At 44.7% G+C, this 22342-nt stretch overlaps 1 protein-coding gene across 1 annotated transcript in view; it reads left to right on the forward strand.

Moving 5' to 3' along the window:
* Positions 1-22342, forward strand: part of fat4 (FAT atypical cadherin 4) — a 110007-nt gene that overhangs the window by 83713 nt on the left and 3952 nt on the right. The window contains exons 8-16 of the mRNA XM_030062675.1: positions 392-642; positions 1382-5731; positions 7292-7396; positions 7953-8260; positions 14956-15041; positions 17199-17378; positions 17860-17984; positions 18856-19073; positions 21160-21421. Coding sequence (XP_029918535.1) covers positions 392-642; positions 1382-5731; positions 7292-7396; positions 7953-8260; positions 14956-15041; positions 17199-17378; positions 17860-17984; positions 18856-19073; positions 21160-21421 — 5885 coding nt within the window. The remainder of the gene's footprint in view (positions 1-391; positions 643-1381; positions 5732-7291; positions 7397-7952; positions 8261-14955; positions 15042-17198; positions 17379-17859; positions 17985-18855; positions 19074-21159; positions 21422-22342) is intronic.

Genomic DNA, 22342 nt, shown 5'->3' on the forward strand with positions numbered 1-22342 from the left:
AAACGAGCCAGAATCAAGATAATATCATGACGTGCAATCTGATGTAGTTTCATTGCCAAAGATTAGGACAGTGATTTCATGGAACAACAGAGTGGTCGTTTGGGATTTCACACCCCAATTAGTGTCTTTTCATAGCAGTTATGACTGATTTAAAGAACGATAAAGCAAAGTCACACTTTAAATCTTATGAATCAGTGGCAGGACAAACAGCAGCCTATAGTTGATTTTCTCAAATACATTTCACACTAAGGCTCAGGGTGTTTTTTTTTTTTTTTTTTTTGCTTCAGGTTATCCATAATACAATAAATTGAAAGAATCCAATGTTTGTGATTTAGTTCATCACTTTTCCATTTGCTGTCACTGAATCTTGTCCTACTTTATTCTCCTACAGCTACAGCTTGACCGGAGGACATGGCCAGTTCTCTATCAACCCAGCGACAGGCCAGATTATCACCAGCTCCCTGCTGGACCGGGAGGACAGGGCCAATTACCAGCTGCTGGTTGTGGCAACAGATGGAGGGCAGCCCCAGGGCTTGTCCAGCTCTGCCACCGTGTCCGTGACGGTGGCCGACATCAACGACAACCCACCGCGCTTCCACCATCATCCCTACGTCACCCACATCCCTGCGTCCACCTCAGCAGGTTGGTACATCCTCGCTTTAACACAGGCTTATTTTAACTGTCTAACTTGAAAAGTTTCTGAACAAAGCCTCGGGATTTTGTCTCAGCAGGGCTCCCATGGATCTTTAAAAAACATTAAAAGTTGTGGATTTGATTAAAAACATGAAACATAAATGGGTGTTTTTTAAACTTTGCATTTATTGGAAAATAAATGGATGACTATAGAATTTATGGGCCTTTAATTGGAAAACACATTATATATAGAAATAAATGCCTTTAATTTACAGAAAACCTCTTTTACTGGCCTTTGGAGATAATAAAAAGACTTCAGCTGGGCTGCTTCACGGTGCAGCTGCCAAGGCAGATGCCATGTATTGGATGTATTTGATGTTACGCACTGCCTCTTAACCTGAATATTTCTCTCACCCTGTTTTCCTCATTGGTCTCTACTGTATAATCCAATAATTTTTAAATCAACGGTTGTCAATTTTATTAAATAGGAATAAGAAAAGCATAGAAGAAACCAAGCTTGTGGAATTGGTTTCATTTCAGATGAAAACACCTTTAACACACGTTTTTACAGAATTATTTTTAGAAAATCAGTTTATGGACATCATAAAGTACAAATAATATAGGGGTTAATGAATGTTAATGAAGGCCATGTACACACATTTTTAAGTTTATGTACATATGTTTTGTAACTGTAAGTCTTAAAAACAAACTAAATTCATATTGGTTTACTCTCCTTTATGTTTTTTAGGCTCCTTGGTCTTTGCTGTTACTGTGACTGATGAGGACTCGGGTTCCAACGCTCAGCTACACTACTCCCTAATGGGACGCAACTCGGAGAAGTTCAAGATCGACCCTGTCAGAGGTGCCATTACTGCCAATGAGAGGCTGACAGGAAGCTCAGAGGTCACCCTCACTGTTCGAGTGAAAGACGGCGGAGCCAATCCCAAAACGGATACAACCACTGTGACTGTGCGCTTCGTTACCGGAGGAGATTTCCCTCTTATCAAACTCAGGGAGCGTACATTCACGTTCCCCGAGAGCCAGCCCACAAACACTATTGTTACCACGGTAACTGGATCTTCAACGAGAGGTGGGCCGCTGTCATACTATATTGCCAGTGGCAACCTGGATAATGCCTTTCATATTGACCAGCTGACTGGCGAGCTTTCCATCAAACATCCCCTGGATTATGAATACATTCAGAAGTATGTGCTCTGGATTGAGGCCAGGGACCAGGGTTTCCCGCCGTATTCTTCTTATGAGAAAGTGGAAATAACCGTGCTGGATGTAAACGACAATCACCCTGTGTTTGACAAGGAGCCGTTCCACGCTGAAATACTGGAGAACCTGTCTCCTCAGTGGGTGCTGATGGTTTCTGCCGTCGATCAGGACAGTGGACCTAATGGACTGCTGGAATACGCCATCATTGATGGCAACAAAGAGAACAGTTTTAGTGTCAATCGGGCCACCGGAGAAATCCGAACCACCCGGCCGCTGGACCGGGAGAAAGTGGCTCAGTACACACTGAAAGTCAAAGCTACTGACCGGGGCTCGCCACCCAAAAGCACAGCTGTTAAAGTCCTAATCAACGTACTGGACGTGAATGACAACGCCCCGAGGTTTTCCAAGATCTTTAGTGCTTCTGTGCCTGAGAATGCTCCTGTGGGTTACACTGTCACTAGAGTCACCACTACAGATGAGGACGCTGGTGCTAATGCTGTTAGCCGATATTCAATCACAGATACTAGTCTTCCATTCAATATCAATCCAAACACAGGAGACATAACAATCAGCAGACCTCTAAATAGAGAAGACACTGACCATTACATTGCTAAGGTGTCCGCCCATGATTCTGGTTGGACAGTAAGCACAGATGTCACAATATTCATAACAGATATTAACGATAACGCCCCCAGGTTTAGTCGGCCATCTTATTATCTGGACTACCCTGAACTCACAGAGTTGGGCTCCCTGGTCACTCAGGTGTCTGCCACAGATCCAGATGAGGGCTTTAATGGCAAAATATTCTATTTTATTCGGTCCCAGTCAGAGTATTTCCGAATCAACTCAAGTTCTGGAGAGATATTTGTGAAGCAGCAGTTAAAATATCAGAACTCAACAGGCGCCAGTAGCATCAACATCAATCGCCACAGCTTTATTGTCACAGCCTCAGACAGGGGAATTAAGCCGCTGATGAGTGAGACTACTGTAATTGTAAACATTGTGGACAGTAATGATAATCCTCCCAAATTTGATTCACCGAGCTACTTCACTCCTGTCACGAAAAGCGTCAAAGTTGGCACCAAACTTATCAGAGTGGTAGCCCATGACAAGAAAGATTTTGGCCTGAACTCTGAGGTTGAGTACCTAATATCTGGGGGAAACAGCTCTAACAAATTCAAACTGGATAAACAGAGTGGGTGGGTTACTGTTGCCTCCTCTCTGACGTCCGATATGAATAAAGTGTTCCTCATTGACATCACAGCCAGGGACAAAGGGAATCCTCCTTTGTCAGCGAGAACCTCAGTGCGAGTGGCGGTGACAGAAGAAAACCACCACACACCTGAGTTCTCCCAAAGCCAAATCACAGCTACAGTGCCTGAAAGCCTCGCAGTGGGAACAGCAATAAGGACTCTGTCTGCGAGAGACAAGGATAAAGAAATGAATGGACTTATCACATACAATATAACTTCAGGCAATGATAAGGGTCTGTTTGTGGTAAATAGTAAAACTGGTGTATTATCCTTAGCTCATCCTCTGGACTTTGAAGAGAAGCAACAGCATGAGCTTAGAGTTTCAGCTACTGATGGAGGTTGGATTGCAAAAACCAGCTATGTCACTGTCACAGTTCACGTGACTGACATTAATGATAACCCTCCTCTGTTCGATCCTGATGAGTATTTTCCCATTGTACAGGAGAACGTTCCCAGTGGCACCACTGTGGTCAAAATGAACGCTACAGACCGTGATTCGGGGGCTAATGCAGTCATGGCCTACGTGATACAGTCATCAGACAGCGACCTCTTTGTTATTGACCCAAACACAGGCATCATCACCACACAGGGGTTCTTGGATTATGAGGCTAAGCAGGTTTACCATTTAACAGTAAAGGCCTTCAATGTCCCAGATGAGGAGCGCTGCAGCTTTGCCAATGTCAACATTCAGCTGAAGGGAGCCAATGAATACGTACCTCGCTTTGTCTCCAAACAGTACTACTTTGAAATCTCTGAAGCTGCTCCAAAAGGCACAGTGGTCGGGGAGGTGTTCGCCAGTGATCGAGACCAAGGGGATGATGGAGTGGTTTACTACCTCATTTTCGGGAAGAGCAGAAAGAAGGGCTTTGGCATTAACAAGAAAACAGGCCAGATTTATGTCACAGGTACTCTTGACCGTGAAAAGGAGGAAAAAATCTCATTGAAGGTGTTGGCCAAGAATGCAGGAAGCATCCGAGGGGCGGATATCGATGAGGTGTTTGTGAACATCACAATCCTTGACGCCAACGATCCACCTGTTTTTACTCAAGAACTGTACGATGTGCAGATTAGTGAGGGTCTCTCACCTGGCGGCCTGGTTACCTTTTTGAGTGCTGAAGACTCAGACTCTGTCCCAAGTTGGAGCAGATTCTCTTACTCCATTTCTCCTGACTTTGATAAAAATGTTTTTACTATCAACCCTCAAACTGGCCAAGTGTCTGTGGCAGCAGAGTTAGACAGAGAAACAACCCCTGTGTATAATCTAACAGTTCTAGCTGTGGACACTGGCTCACCCTCGGCTACGGGAAGTGCCACATTGATTGTCAACCTGGAAGATATTAATGACAACGGTCCAACTTTGACATCTGTCAGCGCTGAGGTAATGGAGAACCAGAGAGCTGGGACATCAGTTACAACTCTAACAGCCTCTGACCCGGATCTGCCGCCCAACCAGGGCCCTTTTTCATATAGTCTCCTCAGTTCTGGTTCTGCCAACAGCTACTTCAGCCTCAGTCCAACTGGAGTGCTAACAACCAGTAGGGAGATTGACAGAGAACAAATTAGTGACTTCTACCTGTCTATTGTGATCAAGGACTCTGGTGTGCCTCAGATGTCCTCCACAGGAACAATTCACATCAAGGTAAATGATCAGAACGACAACCCATCAAAGCCGAGGTCCATGGAAATATTTGTTCACTATTTTGGGAACATGTTTCCTGGAGGTTCTTTGGGCGTTGTGAAACCCCAGGATCCTGATATTGAAGACAGGTTCCACTGCTCCCTGATTCCTCCATCCTCCGGACTGTTTAGTATCCCGACTGGCACGTGCAACCTCAATTCCAAGGCTCGCTCAACAGATGGAACCTTTGAGCTGACCATTCGTAGCAGCGATGGTGTCCACGGTTCAGTCAGCAATACGGCCCGAGTCTTTTTCATGGGATACACCAATGCCACAGTGGATAACAGTATACTTATCCGACTCCACTCCCAGGGAGTCAAGAGCTTCCTTACCAACCACTACCTCAGCTTCGTACGCATTGCCAACTCACAGCTGGCAGGACTAGGCACAGGGGTCTTGCTCTACGGAGTGTTTGACCTCAACAACCAGACTTTCCTGATGGCAGCTGTGAAGCGGGGCCACGGACAGTACGTGAACCCCAGTGGCGTGGCCACATTTTTCCAGAGTATCAAAGACATTCTACACAGACAGAGTGGCGTGCAAATAGATGCAGTGGACCATGATCCTTGCACACGCAACCCGTGCCAGAATGGAGGCAGCTGCAAAAGGCGTCTCAGTGTCGGGCCTGATATGAAGACTGAAGAAAGTGTCCCTGTGATCCTTGTTTCCAACCACCCCCTGCAGCCCTACGCCTGCAGCTGCAGACCAGGATACACAGGAGCTCTGTGTGAAACAGACATTGATGAGTGCCAGCCTTCGCCCTGCCACAATGGTGGCACCTGCCACAATCTGGTGGGGGGTTTCTCTTGCACCTGTCCTGAAGGTTTCACCGGGATGGCCTGCGAGAGGGATGTCAATGAATGCCTTTCCAACCCCTGCAAGAATGGGGCGCTCTGCCAGAACTACCCCGGCGGCTTCAACTGCCTCTGCAAATCCGGCTTTGCAGGTACTGTATACCCACTTAGGAGTCATTTACATTTTATGAGTGCACAGCCACAGATTTTAGGCTTCAAAAATGCCCACACACACACATACACACGATCATGTACTAACGCACACATGAATCCAGCTTTTTGTCCAAGGAAAATATTTGCTTCTAAATGATTCCAAGAGGTGTTGTAGCCATAGCATATAAGCATGGCGGCCAAAACCAGTTTGGTTTTCAGATTACTAGTTGGGGGGTATCGACTGTGATGCGTATCAGACTGCCATGTTTGCTTTAATAAAAAGGATGATGCAAAACTGACCGCAGTCAGGACTTTAATGTAGACTCCCCACACAGTTCACCAGTATCACATTTCATCGTGTGCCTCCTTGTCTTCTGCATGCGGCTTTGGCCACACACAGAAACATTTCTAATCCAACTGTATATAGACGGATTTCTTAATTAAGGATTTCTTACTTGGCTGTGTACTGAGTGCTATGATAAATGAGCAGTTTTATCAAAGATCAGATCAGACCAAAATGTAATGAATACACAGTGATATTGCCTTCAGTGAAGGGGGGTGCATTTTTAAGAGGTATAACTAAAAACAGTTATTTGAATCCTGTATGTGTGGGCAGCCGCTGACTGCAGCATCTGAAAGACATTTCCAAATGGAGCCGTAACAGGCGATTTGCCTCAAGTCAAGTCATTACTGTCCCTTTTTATTATGACAATAAAAAATGACCACAAACCTTTGAGTTTCATCAAGATAAACGACCCTCCTGCAGAACTGCACCTATTGCCTTACAGTAGTTTTCATGCCCCCACAGTGAACTCTCAACTTCCTGTTTTCCCTGCCTGCTTTGGCAATGGGAATTTATCTCCATTAAGCAACTTGTCTCGGGATTTAGAGCCTAGAATACATTCACAGGAGTTCAGTGTCAGTCATTGTGCATTGCCTGAATCTGTTACTGTTTTGTCTGGGTCTGTTACTGTGGTCAGGATCATGTTCTGTCATTATATTTCCATTGTCTTTAGCAGCAAAGTCACTGATTGTTAAAATTCATAACTCATTCACGTTTGCCTATGTATGTGAGGATGACAGTTATGCACATACATTACAACTGTTTGTTTCTGTTCTTTCTTGTAAAAAAGAAAAAAAAAAATCATTCATTTATTGTTGCATTTGAAATTTCTTCTTCTTTTGGTCCATGAAAAACTCCCCACAGACTGAGACCATATCAAATTGAGATGAGCAAGATTTTCCTCCTCTCCTTTTTACAAGACAGTTTCACTTGTTTAAAATAGTGAAACAAGTGAAACTGCATTGAAAACAAGTGAAATTATCTCTCACTCCTGGTATATTTTTCACAAAAAAAAACATCCTAAGATTGAACACGAGGTTAAATGATTTGTTGAGGTCCAGATTTTTTTGCAGTGCAAGTGTGAGGTGATGAAGGGCCATCATGGCTCGGCCTGTGGGGAAATTCCCCTTGCAGCATGAATTTAGTTCGCCTTGGGGGTTTTCATGTGTCATCTGCCACCTCATCCATTTTAATTTGTGTTGTTTTGTGAACCCAGGCAAAACGTGTGATTCCATCATCAATCACTGTGAGTGTAACCCATGTTTTAATGGTGGGTCCTGTCAGAATCGGGTGGATGGATATTACTGTCATTGTCCATTTGGTAAGTAAGAGATGAATGGAAACCTCTGTGCTGTTTTGGTGAGCACTTGTAAAGTGAAAAGCAAGATGAACAGTTTGAGAGGTCCAATCTCCCAGAAGAAAACACATTTTATATAAATTCTTAAACAAAACAATGTTGACGCTGTCATTTTCTGTGCTCATTTTTTATGACATGATTTTGAATTGCTGTTGTCACGGAAAAACCTTACTTTTATGATTTATATGCATCTACCTCAAAGCTTTGCATAGTGCTCAATAGTTAGAAAGACGTTTAATCATCCTCAGGCTTATGTAACCCATTCAAAAGTACAATAATTTCTTAAAAATCTTGGTTTTCCAATCTGAGAACAATGCAGTTTGAACTCTATAAAGCAGATTGTTTGAACAGGCGAGGCTAGGCTCCGGTAGCAGCAATATCTGATTTCTGACTGCTATATAAATGTAGTATTGCCCGGTAGGAATGCTGTGTTATCTGCTCATATTTGTTTCACAGCAGCAAGGTGAATCATTCATTGGCTTCCTGTCTGATTCTTGTTTTCCTCCCCTTTCCTCCTCAGGGGTTTTCGGCAAACACTGTGAACTAAACAGCTACGGTTTTGAGGAGTTGTCCTACATGGAGTTTCCGTCTCTGGATCCCAACAATAACTACATCTATATCAAGTTCGCGACTCTGAAGAGCAACGCGCTGCTTATGTACAACCACGATAACCAGACGGGAGACAAAGCGGAGTTCCTGGCTCTGGAGATCTTTGAGGGACGGATGCGTTTCTCGTTTAACTTGGGAAGTGGGACTTACAAACTGATGACCATGATAAAAGTTTCAGATGGGCAGTTCCACACGGTCATTGCCAGAAGAGCTGGAATGGTAAGAATGACTATTTTTTATGATAGAAATTGGCTCATGCGTAAAAATCATTTGTGTTTTTCCCTTTTCTACCCGAATGCTCGGAGCAATATTCCGCGGAAGAGCTTAATGGGATTTATGTGCCCGGTTGTAAAAGCATTGAGAAAAATTTGAGAACTGCCACATGCAGGCTGACACAGTGGACTGCACTTTCAATGGCAGTTATGTCCTGGGCTTTTATAGCTGAAAGCAGCATCCAGATTTGGCCTCATATTCTCTTTTGCACCATCAGATGATAATTAAACTCTCCAAAACCACGGGTAGCTCTGCTTATGGTTTTCATGGTTTGTAATTATATTTTATTGCTCGTTGTGATTTACAATACAGGGGTCCAAAATGGCCCTGAAGGTTGAAATTCTGTCTCTTGTGCTCTGAATGAGAGGCTTCTCCCTGCCAGCACTGCAGTGGCAAGGAAAGAAGGGGGGAAAAAAATCCAACCAGGCCCTGTCAAACCTTCTATAATGTAACTCTCCTGCTGGACTTCAGATCTGTCATTTCCCACCGTGCACTGGGAGTTTCACAGGAAGCTGGTAAAATCGTTAAATTGTCAGTTTTGAGATAGTGCAGAGTGACGGGATGGAAAGGAATACAGCACACGTTGAGAACTCTGAATTTGTCTATATAGTGCCCTGTGAATATTATGCGCGGAGGTGGGAGAACGGCTGTGTTAGGGCTCTCGACCGAGCCGGGGAATGAGAGAAAAACGTGCGCACGTCGAGGCCCCGAATTGCCAACTCCCCGAGGCGGTGTAAAGTGAACCTGATCGCCATGTTTGGAAAAGGTGATGTGGGTCATTTCGGTGGTCAGGCTGAGGTCTGCGCTGAGTTCCTGCACTTGAGTTTTCGAGCCAATGTCAAAAGCAGACAGAAACCACCGGCTCGGTCATACTCGGCTTCATCCTGAGGGCTCCAAGTAATCAGAGGGAGCAAAAAAAAGATAATCTTACAGTCATAATTATCATCATCATCATCATTAGAATCACTTTAATTGTCAAGTGCAATAAACGTAAACTAATTTGTCTTGGCACAGAAACGTGTTTACAGCTGAGTGAGGCTCACAGATCAGGCTGATGCACATGATACAAGAAAAGCCTCACAAACCAGCATCAGTTTGTCAATATATTGGATATATAGCCTGATAAATTCGTAAATTTTTGTTTCTTAAAAAAATTCTTCTGGGTTAAGTTGATCATATCAGTATCATAAGGTTACTTATTTATTCTAATTGCTCGACACTACAATTAGTCCATGGGCCAGACCAGTCATCGGTACCACTCAAGGTGGCAAAACGTCCTTATGATTTTTGAAAGGATGCATGTCTATAAATAATATTTTGGTATGATAACCATTCCTGAGTGTTAGCTGTATCATAGTTATCAGCGCATGAAGTTATCCACTCCCCTAAGAAAACTGCATTTTAGATGCTGGTGCATATCCTGGTTTAGGCTCATGTACATGCCATTTGTCAAAATCTAACAATATTGTCCTTGGTATCATTATAAAGGGGACCTTCTAAGCTTTCATTTAAGCCCAGTTGTGAATCTTTCTGACCAACATAGAGGTCACTGGAGCTCTTTAAACTGTTAACAGTGTACATTTTTACACAATTTTCGCCTAAACTGTATGCTGTCTTTTAGCCATGTGTCATCTAAGAACAACAGGGACACAATATACAAAAACTGGTATACTCACAGAACCATTAGGATTCAGGAAATATATAATATACCCATACTATTTGATTGTTATGAGTCATTGTGAGCCATCTACAGGGTCCAAGGATCAAGAGAGATGAAGCAGATGTCCATGCTCTCATTGATCTTATACTACAGGCACTTTGTGACAAAAAAGGGGGTGAACCTAGGAAAAACTGCAACAGAAACTCTTTCAACTTTTTTAGTCTCATAAATATGTTGGTTATAACATATCAAAAGTCCTAAGAAATACCAGTGGTAAGTAGTAAGTGGAAAGTATTGAAAATTGCTGAAATAGGTGATGTCCCACTTTGTTAAAAAAATGATTTATGCATGTTTTCTTGTCTTATATCCTCAACAAAGGTTGTCGAATTGGGAAGCTGATAGCCTGAACTGACTTGATTACATTTCCACACAAACATATGCTAAATGACTGTTGTTATTATCAGTTTTAGTCTTGATTTTTCATGGATGTTTTGGAGTCGGTTGGCACGGAAACGATCAAATATTGACACCCAAATATTGGCTGTCGCTTGTTTCAGTCTGAAAAATACCATCATGGGTGTGTAAGTGCAAAGGGACAGTGTGACTGACTTACTATGGTCGCCCTCACACACTCACACACACACACACACACACACACACACACACACACACACATTGGCATTGGCATTAGATTCAGTGGCACTTGAGAATCTCCTTCATATTTAAGTGAAAAAGTTTCCTGTGCGTTCCGAGTAGATTTGGGGCACAACACGGCAGACCTGTGACTTTTCTAAGGTGAAGGATACTGGAACTGATTAGCGCTGATTAGCGCCCTGAGATGATAATTACCGTGAACACCCACCGACTACAGTTACTTTAAATAAGTTTTCACAATCAGAATCGAGCACAAAAGCTCCCGTTAACGAGGCCTGGGAACTTCGTTTGAGAGATTAGCTCTGGCGCTAGCTGATTAGCACCACCAGCGAATCGCCTGATTAGCCGAGCTATTTGTCCTCGGAACAAGGACAAAACAAATGTGCAACAGCGGCGGGTTGGTCAGCGTCTGCACCACAACAGAGAGCCGCGCCATGGTCTTTCCATTATATTAGTCATGGGGAAAAACAATGATCTCCGGTGGCGCTTTCCTCACTTTCCTCTGCAGTGTTTATGCCATTCCTTCAACGTTGGCCAAATGAAAACATGCTCCTCGTCTTTCTGTGTTACATTGGAAATAAATTTCTGGGTACGGGGAGGGCGTTCTTGAGAAAGCGATTTTTCCTGCTCTTGACAGCGTATAGTGTGTGTGTGTGTGTGTGTGTGTGTAAGGCATGGTTTAACTGGCTTTGATCAGAGGAAGAGACATTAATAAAATGTCCATGTGTTTCTGACGTTTCTTCATTGTTCTTAAAAAAGAGACACAAATGTTTTCAACAAATGAGCCCTGTTTTCCGCCTTGTTTCTTTTTCTTTTTTCTTTTTTTTTTTTTTAGTCCCACATGGCCTTCTCTGTGTTGTCACTACAGCCTGGTGTGTGTGTGTGTGTGTGGTGTGTTTCACTCTAGTTTGATTATGTACATGTGTTTCTGTGCTTGAATTTTGTATGTCTTACTCAAATGTGGCTGTGAACACGGCTACATGCGTGCAAATGTATCAGAGAAAGAATGTGTGTGTGTGTGTGTGTGCAAGTGTGTGTGTGTGCTGGGTGGGGTCACACTCTCCTGGATGATTTGTGTCGGGGATCCGGCCCGGTGTGGTCCGTGTTTACTTTAGATCCAGGAGAGGTGGAGCGTGCTGCCCTGCTTTTTCAACACTTTCACACGCTTTTCCGGACGGTTTCCCTGCCACCCCTTTTTTTTTTTTTTTTTTTTTTTTTTTTGGGCCTCTCTTGCTTAGTAAAGCCTTGATTACAACAGGGAATGACCCACATCTGGGCAAATGCTTAGCACCATGACAGGGAAGGAGGAAATATTCGCTACGATATATTAGACTCATACCAGCGCTCAACCATCCAGTGTGATGGAGTGACTGAAAGTTACTTGTCTGGTTTATCTGGCCCTGACTCTGGTAGTGCTGGAGAAACTGGAGTTTCAGATTGGCCTCTGCAAACTATTCTCAGAGGCTTAAATAATCTTCCTGGTTGGTTGAAAAACCTCAAGAGCCACAGTGCAGGATTTACCTGGAAAACTGTGAAAGAATGAACTTTGCTGAAAATACAGAAGACATAAATAGCAGTGACCTTTTCTTCCATTCATGACCGTGGAAGCTGTGATCAGTTATTTGTTGTGGGTTAGGGTGAGGCCGGCTATTCACACCAACACTTTAGATAGATAGATAGATAGATAGATCTTTATTGTCATTGCACAATCATATACGGTATAATAATGCAACGAAATTAGGGCTCAGTACTTTCGGTGCAGGGGAGAGTAGAAAGCATCATGCAGCCTGCTAGTTGAATAGCCGAGTCCGGTATAGATGGCTGCAGCCATGTCTCTGATATCAGAGAAATGCAGCAGTCACGGAAACACTTGTTGGATGCGATGTGCAGGCGCAGTTCGTCGATTTTGTTAGTTATGGACCCGGCGTTGGAAAATGCTGGGAGGCGGTGGCTTAAAGGGTTTTCTTTTCACCAGCCCTGCAGCCTCGCTTTTGTTTTGTTTTGGTGTCCTCCAGAATGTCCTGGTAGCGATGAAAGTCCAGTGAAATTGGTATTTCGCAGCATAATCCCAAGCTCAAAAGGTCCTGACGACTGTTGCTTCCTTTGTTTGTTTACGTTTCCTCTTGAACTTGTCACTGGGAAGAACTATCCACGGAGACCCCGGTGTTCTAACGGCGTCCTCCGGAATGTCCTGGTAGCGATGAAAGTCTGGTGAAATTGGTATTTCGCAGCGTAATCCCAAGCTCAAAAGGTCCTGACGACTGTTGCTTCCTTTGTTTGTTTACGTTTCCTCTTGAACTTGTCACTGGGAAGAACTATCCACGGAGACCCCGGTGTTCTAACGGCGTCCTCCGGAATGTCCTGGTAGCGTTGAAAGTCCGGTGAAATTGGTATTTCGCAGCGTAATCCCAAGCTCAAAAGGTCCTGACGACTGTACGCGTACATTGCCCAACATATGGCGGTGTTTTCAGCTAAAAACACAACAGTTCACACATATAAAAACATAGAATACAGCACCGAGAGTGGAGAGCTGTAAGCCGCTGCGTCTATGCACGCCGCCATGGCAACCCTTTGGGCGCTTTTCCACTAGTACCTACTCGGCTCGGCTCGGCTTGGCTCGCCTCGGTTTCGGTGGTTTTCCATAACAGTTGAGTACCACCTTGCCGTCGGTGGAGTCGTCATAGCAAGGCGGCCCCGCCACCAAGCACAGAAAAGTCTCCGCGGTAACGGTTTGCTTGCAATTTTCCAACTTTGTCAACTTCAGCGATGATCAATGCGCACGGTCGCTGTTGCCGTTTTCTTTTAAAAATGCCGGGTTTGGTTTTCGTGAAGGAGTCGCTCTCATGTGTCGTCACTCCCTGTCCAATCAGTGGCCTGCACGCCGTTTACGTCACATTTCAGCTCGACTCAGCTCGCTTGGAACCCCGGCCGAGAAGGTACTAAAATGGTACCCGGCAGGGACCAAACGTCCATATACATTGGAGGGGACAATGTTCAGGCACTCCAAAAATGTCCCCCCTAATATTGCTGGAATATATTAGCAATTCAATAGCAAATTCAATATCTGTCCCCCCCAATGTTGAAATGGTGGTTTTGGCCCTGGTACCCGGTACCAGGTACTACCACGTAATGGAAAAGCTTACAAACCAAGTAGAGTCAAGCTGAGTCGAGCCGAGTAGGTGCTAGTGGAAAAGCGCCATTTGTCCACTTAGTTGATGGGTTTTGGTTCCCGGCAGGATGACATGACAGTCAAACGTCACATCACACGGCATGAAACCTTCTGTTCGCCCTGTCGTACAGCCGGCCAGACACTCACAGGAAGCCCTGTCGTTGGTGGGCGAAAACGCCGTTTCACTGTGGACGGAGAGGCAAAAATGGAAAAAATAAAGATGGGTTTTCAGATTTCTCCGGATTCGTGTGGACTTAATAAAGTTGAGCTTGGGGTTTAATGAAAAAGAAGCTCTGACTTGGGACAAAAACTAACCGAACGGTCATCCAACTTGTCTGATTTCAGAGCTTTTGCTCCTCTGATTTCAGTTCAAGTGACATCAGAGCCCACAAAATGACCAAAGATGAATACCCTTCACTCAGTGGTAAGAACTGGATCAACATAAAAGTGTTCACTATTCATTCACTACCTAAGAAAATGCTTCTGCGTATGCTTTTGGTATTCCGCCTGGAGGAAAATGCAGTCTCTTCCTCTTGTGGGCATCTGTTTGTCCCGAGCTGACACCATGAATATTCACAAGTCGGAAATTCTGAGTTCCGAGTTGAAATGAACGCGGCATAACTCAAGTAATGAGATTATTTCTGCCTCCAACAAATGTTTATATAACTAAAACTTCAATCTGCTGAGCCGCGCAGGGAGAGGCACGCCCAACGCCGGCAGAGTCGGTGCCATTCTTTACCCGGCGAGCTTCACACTCCCACATGAAACTAATTATCCAAAGAGATGGAGTAAGTGATACTGATTGATCGTTTGATGGAACTACCCCTGCTGCACACATCAAGGATGAGACAACTTGTTGGCGTTTGGGGCTATGCAACCGCAGCCTCTCAAAAAATTTTGCCCACAAAGGGAAACCGTCCCGGGACAGTAACCGTCTGAGGCAGTGCGACTCTGCAGCTTCAGGGAATCCGGCTGATTGTATGTTTGTGGTGGAGTTTCCATGTGTGTATGCAGCGGGAAAACATGTTTGTGCATTCACAGGTGTGCGTGTGTGTGTGCATTTTCTGTGTCCTAAAGAGAATAACATGTGTCATGCATGTGTGTGTGTGTGTGTGTGTGTGTGTTTGTGTGTGTGCGCCTGCTCTTCTCGTCATGCAGGCTGCATCCCTGACTGTGGACCTGTGCGGTGATGACCAGGAACCGGGCTACTGTGCTGTTAGCAACGTGGCAGTACACACTGACTGGTAAGACAATCACACACACACACAAACCACACACACACACACACACACACACACAAAAGTGCATTCCTCTCTATTGTATACATTGAAATGCTGATAACAGCCTTGGGTTCTGTGCTGCCTGGAAAGGTCATGAATTTTGGCTGTTTGCCTGGTAAACATATGGAAAAAAAAAAAAAACCAAAAAAACATCCATAAGGTTTTGCAAATGGACATTTTATTCATTTCAAGTGTCTTTTTTTTAAGCTGCTCACACACCTGATGCACAGCTGCTTGATTTAGTTCCCTCTGAAAGCTAAACAACACAAATATCACACTGCAAAAACTCCAAATCTTACCAAGAATATTTGTCTTTCAAGTCAAAATGTCTTATTTCTAGTCAAAATATCTCATTACACTTAAAATAAGACATGAACTTGACTTGTTTTTAGACAGTTTTCACTTGTTTCAAGTGAAAATTAGCCTGAAACAAGTGAAAACTGTCTAAAAACAAGTTATTTCATAGGTGATCATGTCTTATTTTAAGTGTAATGAGATATTTTGACTAGAAATAAGACATTTTGACTAGAAATAGGACAAATATTCTTGGTAAGATTTGGAGTTTTTGCAGTGCAGACCCTCATTACATGCTACAGCTTTTTATCAATGAACATGAAACATGCTCGAAAATGCTGTTAAATAAAGCTGAAGATAAACAATGGTAAATATGGTAAATATGGTATGGTAAAATACTATGTTTTCGAATCCCATAGTCAGACTTCCACACGCAGAACTGGTGACATGCGCTTGTTTTACTTCACCACATATCCGAGCCTGACATGCATGCACAGCGTTCACAGCATTAATTTTGTGTGTTATTGTATGAGCAGATGGGCTGATTCGGTCGCATAAATAGAGGAGGAGGCCGAAATAATTCCAGTGGCTGAACTGAACGTATATGATACGGGTGAACCACACCGGCTGTGAGTCTACCATTAGGGCTTGTTAGCGCTAATGTTAACCCTTCGCGGAGGCACTGACACGCCCCCCCCTGTGAGCTACCTAGACGGATTGCTAGTGTGCAGCGTATAATTTGCTACTTTGGGTTGGTTCTTCTGCCAATTATCTTCTTTGATTTCTTTGTCTTCGGGGTTCCATCTCTAACGTTCGAGTGTGTCATTTAGCTAACTTTAGATCTGCAAAAAACCTGCGGCTCTTTGGCCCCGCCTCTCGCAGCGAGATGATTTCGGCCTCGGAGAAATGTTTTTGTTCCAACCAAACGTCCGGTATGAGCGTTCGTGCGAGACCCCGCCCTCGTTTGTTGCTGACGTTTGTTTCTGTGCATTCCTCGGGGTGGATGTGAGTGTGAGCCGAGCTTGATCACAGTGGTGGGTCACAAGCAGCTTTATGTTTTATAATCCTTTGCATTGTGGTAAAAGTATAAACCCTCACAATATGGCGCAGTATGGAGAAGATCAAGGGCAGCTACACAATCCGATGCAGATATACAAGGAATGGAAGCTTTTATTTTTCTTTGTTTTTGTTGGTTTTTTTTTTGTCCTTGTTATTGGCTTACTGTAAATGGACGTGGATTAGAGCACATCGCTGAAAATGTGAGATACATCTGGCCCGCATTTTTTCATAATAGCAATGCACCAATGACTCTGAAATGAAGTCATGTGTTGTGAATATATATATATATGATGTAAACCTTCTATACATTACTAGATGATAACTGCTTTTATGCAGAAAGGCCCGTGCCAGGCCCTGGGGGGTGAGGGCCAGAGGTTGTCTCTGTGCTCGCCTGTGCTTGTGTGTGTGTGTGTGTGCGTGCGTGTGTGTGTGTGTGAGAGAGAGAGAGAGAAAGAGAGAGAGATTGATCTTGCAGATGAGGAAAGGCCAAGGGGGTCTTCAGAAAGTTTATTTTTTAAGGGTCTCGGGACCATGTTGTTGTGAAACTCACTGACCCCCGGTGGCTTTCGGTCTGTGTGTGTGTGTGTGTGTGAGTCTTTGTGTGCATGCATACATGTGTGTGCATGTGTGCACGGTAACCCCGAACGCTTGTGTGTTTGAGTGCTTCTGCATTTGAGTGCACATTTACTTTTGTCTTTGCATGCATGTCTTTGTGTTCATCTGTCTGTATGCTTCTCTGTGTGTGTGTGTGTGTGTGTGCGCGTGCAGGATCCTGGACGTGCAGCCCAACAGGCTCTCGGTGGGAGGCGTCAGGTCAATAGAGCCCGTCCTTCATCGGCGTGGCCAGGTCGCCACCCACGACTTCATCGGCTGCATCATGGAGTTCGCCGTCAACGGCCGCCCGCTGGAGCCCAGTCAGGCGCTGGCATCGCGTGGCATCCTTGACAGGTCCGGACCCCCAAAACCCTCCCCCCTCCGACCCGCCGCCTTCCTTCATCCCTCTCTCCCCATCTTCTCTTTCTTCCTCCCATCTGTCCATCGTCCCTAACCTCCTCGACTCTCGCTGTGGGACATCTGTTCACACTCCCAAACCCTCTCGAGAGTAGTTAAAAAGATTTTTTTTTTGATATACAAATGGCAGATTTTTTGACTAGGGAAACCAATTGCAGAACGCCGGCAAATTTTTTTTTTTCTTCTCTCTCTTGCTTTTGAATAGTGGCGAGGACAGATCTTTTAATATGCTAATTCCCTGGGGTCCTTTATGGGTTTTTTGTATCGCCGCATAGGGGGGGAGAAATCTCAGCTCATCTACCCCTTTTTTCCGCGTTTCTTTTTCGGAGGACCCCCGGCCGTCGACTGTGTGGCTGACTTGTTTGTGCCTGTCTCTATATCTGTCTGATTGTCAGTTTGTCTGTCGCTCTGTCTGTAGGTGTCCGAGACTGGAAGGAGCCTGCACCGCCAGCCCCTGCAGACACGGGGGCACCTGCTTGGACCACTGGTCCTGGCAGCAGTGCCAGTGTGTGGACGGCTTCACCGGCAAATACTGTGAGAAATGTAAGCATGTGCCTTTGAAGTGTCTGCTCTTGCTGAGGTTGCACTTACTAAGCCATATTCTATCATGACTATTTATGATTCTTCCTCATGAGTCATCTAACTGCACCATGCAGCTTAAAATAGACCCCACCGCTGCATTCTGAGTTTCATTTTAAAGCAGCTTTGTATATAATTATATTATCACTCAGAGTTTGTATCACAGAACTAAAAGGCCGTAAAAAACTTTGAGGCCTACAGAAACTCACCAGTGACAAGCTTCAAAGGTGCTGTTTGTCGCATTTTATCAGCAGTAAATCTTTACCAAGTTAATTTTGAGACGTTCGTATGATTATTGTAAACAAACAAGACCACGGTGGAGAGGACGGTCGGCCTCTGCCGGCTTCTCCTCTGCCTTTTATACTGCCTGCCTCCGGGGTTGGATTTTTTGTGGGAAGTCTGGCTGAGGCCACTGGCAAATGTGAATAAAGACAAGAGACAAATCCAGCGATTTCGTATTACTTTGACCGCTCTCCAAAAATCCGAGGGAAGTACATTTACATTTTTCGGATTTAAGGTGACGCTCTTTTCCAAAACTATCGACTGTAACAGGTATTGGTTCAATCTCCCAGGGAGAGATGGGCTGTTTTGGGGGATAGAACTTGTGATCTTTCAATTATCGGATGGTCTCTAACCATTTGTCAAGATGTGAGGACCAAATTGTGGTTATGGCAAAGCGGTGGGGAAAAACTCAGTTGGAGATGACCATCCGCCAGCTCCGGAGTGGAAACAGAAATTCTGATTTCCCCATGAAATATCGGTTGGGTCAGACTGCTAAAAAGGATGGATTGGATGGTCTGGATAGATTCTCCGTCTCTCTCTCTCTCTGCCACAGACATCACAGCAGACACGGCCCTCTCCCTGGATGGCACCGGCCGCCTGGACTACTCCCTGAGGCAGGGCCCGAAATGGGACGTCCTGCTGAGACAGTCCCTGCAGGGCGTGACCTCTGACCCCGCCAGCGCCAGCAGCCTGGAGGTCAAGTTCAGGACCCGCAGCAAGAGCGGCACTCTGCTGCACGTGCAGGAGAGCAGCAACTACACCACGGTCAAGGTGAGAGCATCTACATCATCTAAACTGAAAAATGTTCAGATGTAACGGCGGATCAGTTTTCAGTCAAAAACAGCACAGAAATCCAACAACAGGCAACAATATTCATAGCTACTCTCGCCCCAGTAGTGGAGGATGTCCAATATGGCTGCTGGAGGATGCATTACATCAGCTCTCTGCAGTTTTGAGCATGCGTTTGTGTATGTGTGCACCAGAGGAACGGTTATGAGTGCATGCAAACATAACACACACCCTTCAAAAGCAGAGCTAAACATTCAGCTCTCAGGATCCTGTTTTGCGAGTGTGTGTGTGTGCATGGACGTGGACTCGCTCTCCCTCGTCCCACACCGGCAGTCGCCACCCTCCACACTCCGTCCCGGTCAAAGATGGAGGCAAACCGTGTGGTTCTTTCTCACCACCCTTCCTTTAGCCCCTCTGCCTCGCTGTCCTCCTCTCCTCCTGCTCGGCGCTCCCTCCCTCCCTCCGGCTGATCCTGGGCAGCTGCCCAAAGAGGCCTGAGTTCTCATTCATCCTCTTCAATTTTCCCTTAGACCCCAACCCCCCTCCTGTTTTTTTTGCATCAGACATCCTAGGCCTCCCTCTCCCCCTCTCTCTCTCTCTCTCTCTCTTTCTCTCTCTCGGTTTTGTTTTCCGGTGCTGAGCGGTCTCCGGTGCTCGTAGAATCACTACCACAGCTCGCTAAATAGTGAGGGAATAATACTGAAAGTGTTTGAGACCTAAAAAGGAGGGTGACATGGGAATACACACACACACACACACACACACACACACACATACATATATAGATATAAACATGGACAATAGGCTATGTACATGTATATTGAGAGAGAGTGCGATACACTGTATGCTGACATACAAATAACAAGATGTTTAACAGATAAATCTACAAATTGGTTCTCCAGGTTTGGGGCTCTCAGTATTCTTTGGCTTGGGGGACTTTCCGTTTTTCCCATTTTAAATAAATTCCTCCGGAAGCTACTTATCATTGCTGATTTCTTGGGGTCTTTGAAAAGGGAGTAGAATGGGATTACTTTTCCATCGAAGTGGGGAACACACATATGAGATTACCATACACGGCAAAAAAAGCAGCACATTTGTTGTCCCGGGCCAAAGTGAGTTTGATTAATTTCCTTTAAAGACGCAGTGTGTGCTTTCATTTCTGGAAGGGGCCATCTCCGTCGGCCCGTTTGTTTGAGCGTGTTCTCTCCAAAGTCGCTGTTCGCTACCTACCGATCATCCTCTGGCTGAATGGCATTCGCCGCACACAAGTTGTGAGAACATGATTAACGGCGGCGTGTCCCTCTGGGAGGAAGATTTATGAGCTTCAAACTGCATTTTTGTTTTGGATCTCTGACCTCAGCACCAGATTTTTAAAAGCACAGTGGTGGTAGTTTTGTGGAGACCGGCTTTTCGAAAAAAAAAAAAAAAAGGCTTCTTTCATCCACCATGATTGATGCCAACACTTTCAAGCGATTTCATTGTTTCAAACCCTACAAAGTACATCTTTTAACTGTATTTGTGGAGAGGATTATTTTGTTTTACATCATTGCTGAAGGTTAACAACACCAGTATGCACAGTAAAATCAGTCTGCATAGTTGCATCTTATGTGTGACATTATGCCGTGTGACTTATTATAATTATTGCAATGCATATGCAATCTTTATTTTGATCCAGATTTCCTTAACAGTAAATAAATGGGGGACACAAAGCTCTTTACAGTAACCAATTATACTCAAACTGGCTTTCATTTGTGAAAATACACATTACAGTAGCCGACAATGTTATCCAAATTGTCATATTTTAATAGTTCCACTTTCTTATCTTTAAATTATCCATAAATCCCTCCTGTTGCTCATCTATCCATCCATCCATTCAGAGGGGCAGGATTGCTCAAAAATCTGTGAAAACTTGTTTGGTTGCAACACCAGCTGGTGCAGCATGAAGTCATCAAGTACTGGTGTTTTGATATAAAACTACAATTAAATGCTCTTGTTTAATAAGTTTGAAATAAGCTAACAAGCTAAAAAAGCTGCAACTTTGACCTCCATCTCTGTTCCCCCTCTCCAGCTGAAGAACGGCAACATCCACTACATCTCGGATGCGGGCGTTGGGGGGAAGGTGGAGCGGACCGTGGGCGAGGCGGTGCTGTCGGACGGGCAGTGGCACACCCTCCAGCTGGTCAAGAACGGCTCGGCCACCGCGCTCCGGGTCGACGGCGCCCACCCCAAGGTCATCCAGCACGCGACCCAGGACTTTGGGGGTCTCGGTGTCTTAACCTTGTCCCTGGGAGGGATCCCGCCCGGACCGGCCCAGCAGAAAACTGCAGCAGGTGAGGCGGGAGGTGGCGGGACAAGTTAGACCAATATGTTTGTTCGCCGACATAAAGTGCTGGTAATGGCCTTTTATTTCAATATTGGATCAAAGGTCAATATAATAGATGTTCCTCCCTCATCACAGCAACATAAAAAGTCTAGAAAACCTTGAAATTTTATTCTTTAAACATCATAATGTTGCGTAATTGCCTAAGTATGTATTTTGTAAATTGATTATTTGTTGAAAAGGGCCAGTATATCCCAGTGTTCCTGTGCCACTGAATAGTAGGGGGTCCTTTATGGAGGGATTTCCCTTTATTTAAAAGAATTACATGATTATGGGTTTTAGCGGAAAGGGTCCCATGATGGTCTAGATGTTGTTTCAGCGAGCTTTTCACCTCGCCAAAAATAAAAGTCTGAGGGAAACACTGATTCCTTGCAATTTTTCGGCGTGACAGTTGTCATATTGAAAGATGCTTCTGGAGGGGAAAAGGCTATCATAGACTTGACTCTAAAAATAGCTGTATCAGCGTGTGTGTGTGTGTGTGTGTGTTTGTGTGTTTTTATGCTGCTGTGACAGACGCACATGCTGCAGCTCTTAAAAACTGGCACTCGACCAAGAAAGTTCACTCCCATTGTAACCGCTATCACTGATGCAGTGGTGTTTTAAAATGGAAACTTGCACTACATGTGTGTGCGTGCATGTGTGTGGGTTCATGCACACACTCATTCATACATGTGAGATCATGAACATATGCCCCTGAAAAATACAGTACAGTTTTTTTTTTCCTCCTGAATTAATAGTGTGCTGCTCAAAGTGCTGACCATATTTGGTGGCAGTCCAACAGGGCTCTGTGGAACTGGCCTGAAATCTGTTTCTATTTGACATTGGTGAGATTTACCTGTTATGAATTTACAGTAGTTGAGTAAATGTTTCT

This window comes from Myripristis murdjan, chromosome 10 (genome assembly GCF_902150065.1).
Source record: "Myripristis murdjan chromosome 10, fMyrMur1.1, whole genome shotgun sequence".
NCBI classification, from domain to species: domain Eukaryota; kingdom Metazoa; phylum Chordata; class Actinopteri; order Holocentriformes; family Holocentridae; genus Myripristis; species Myripristis murdjan.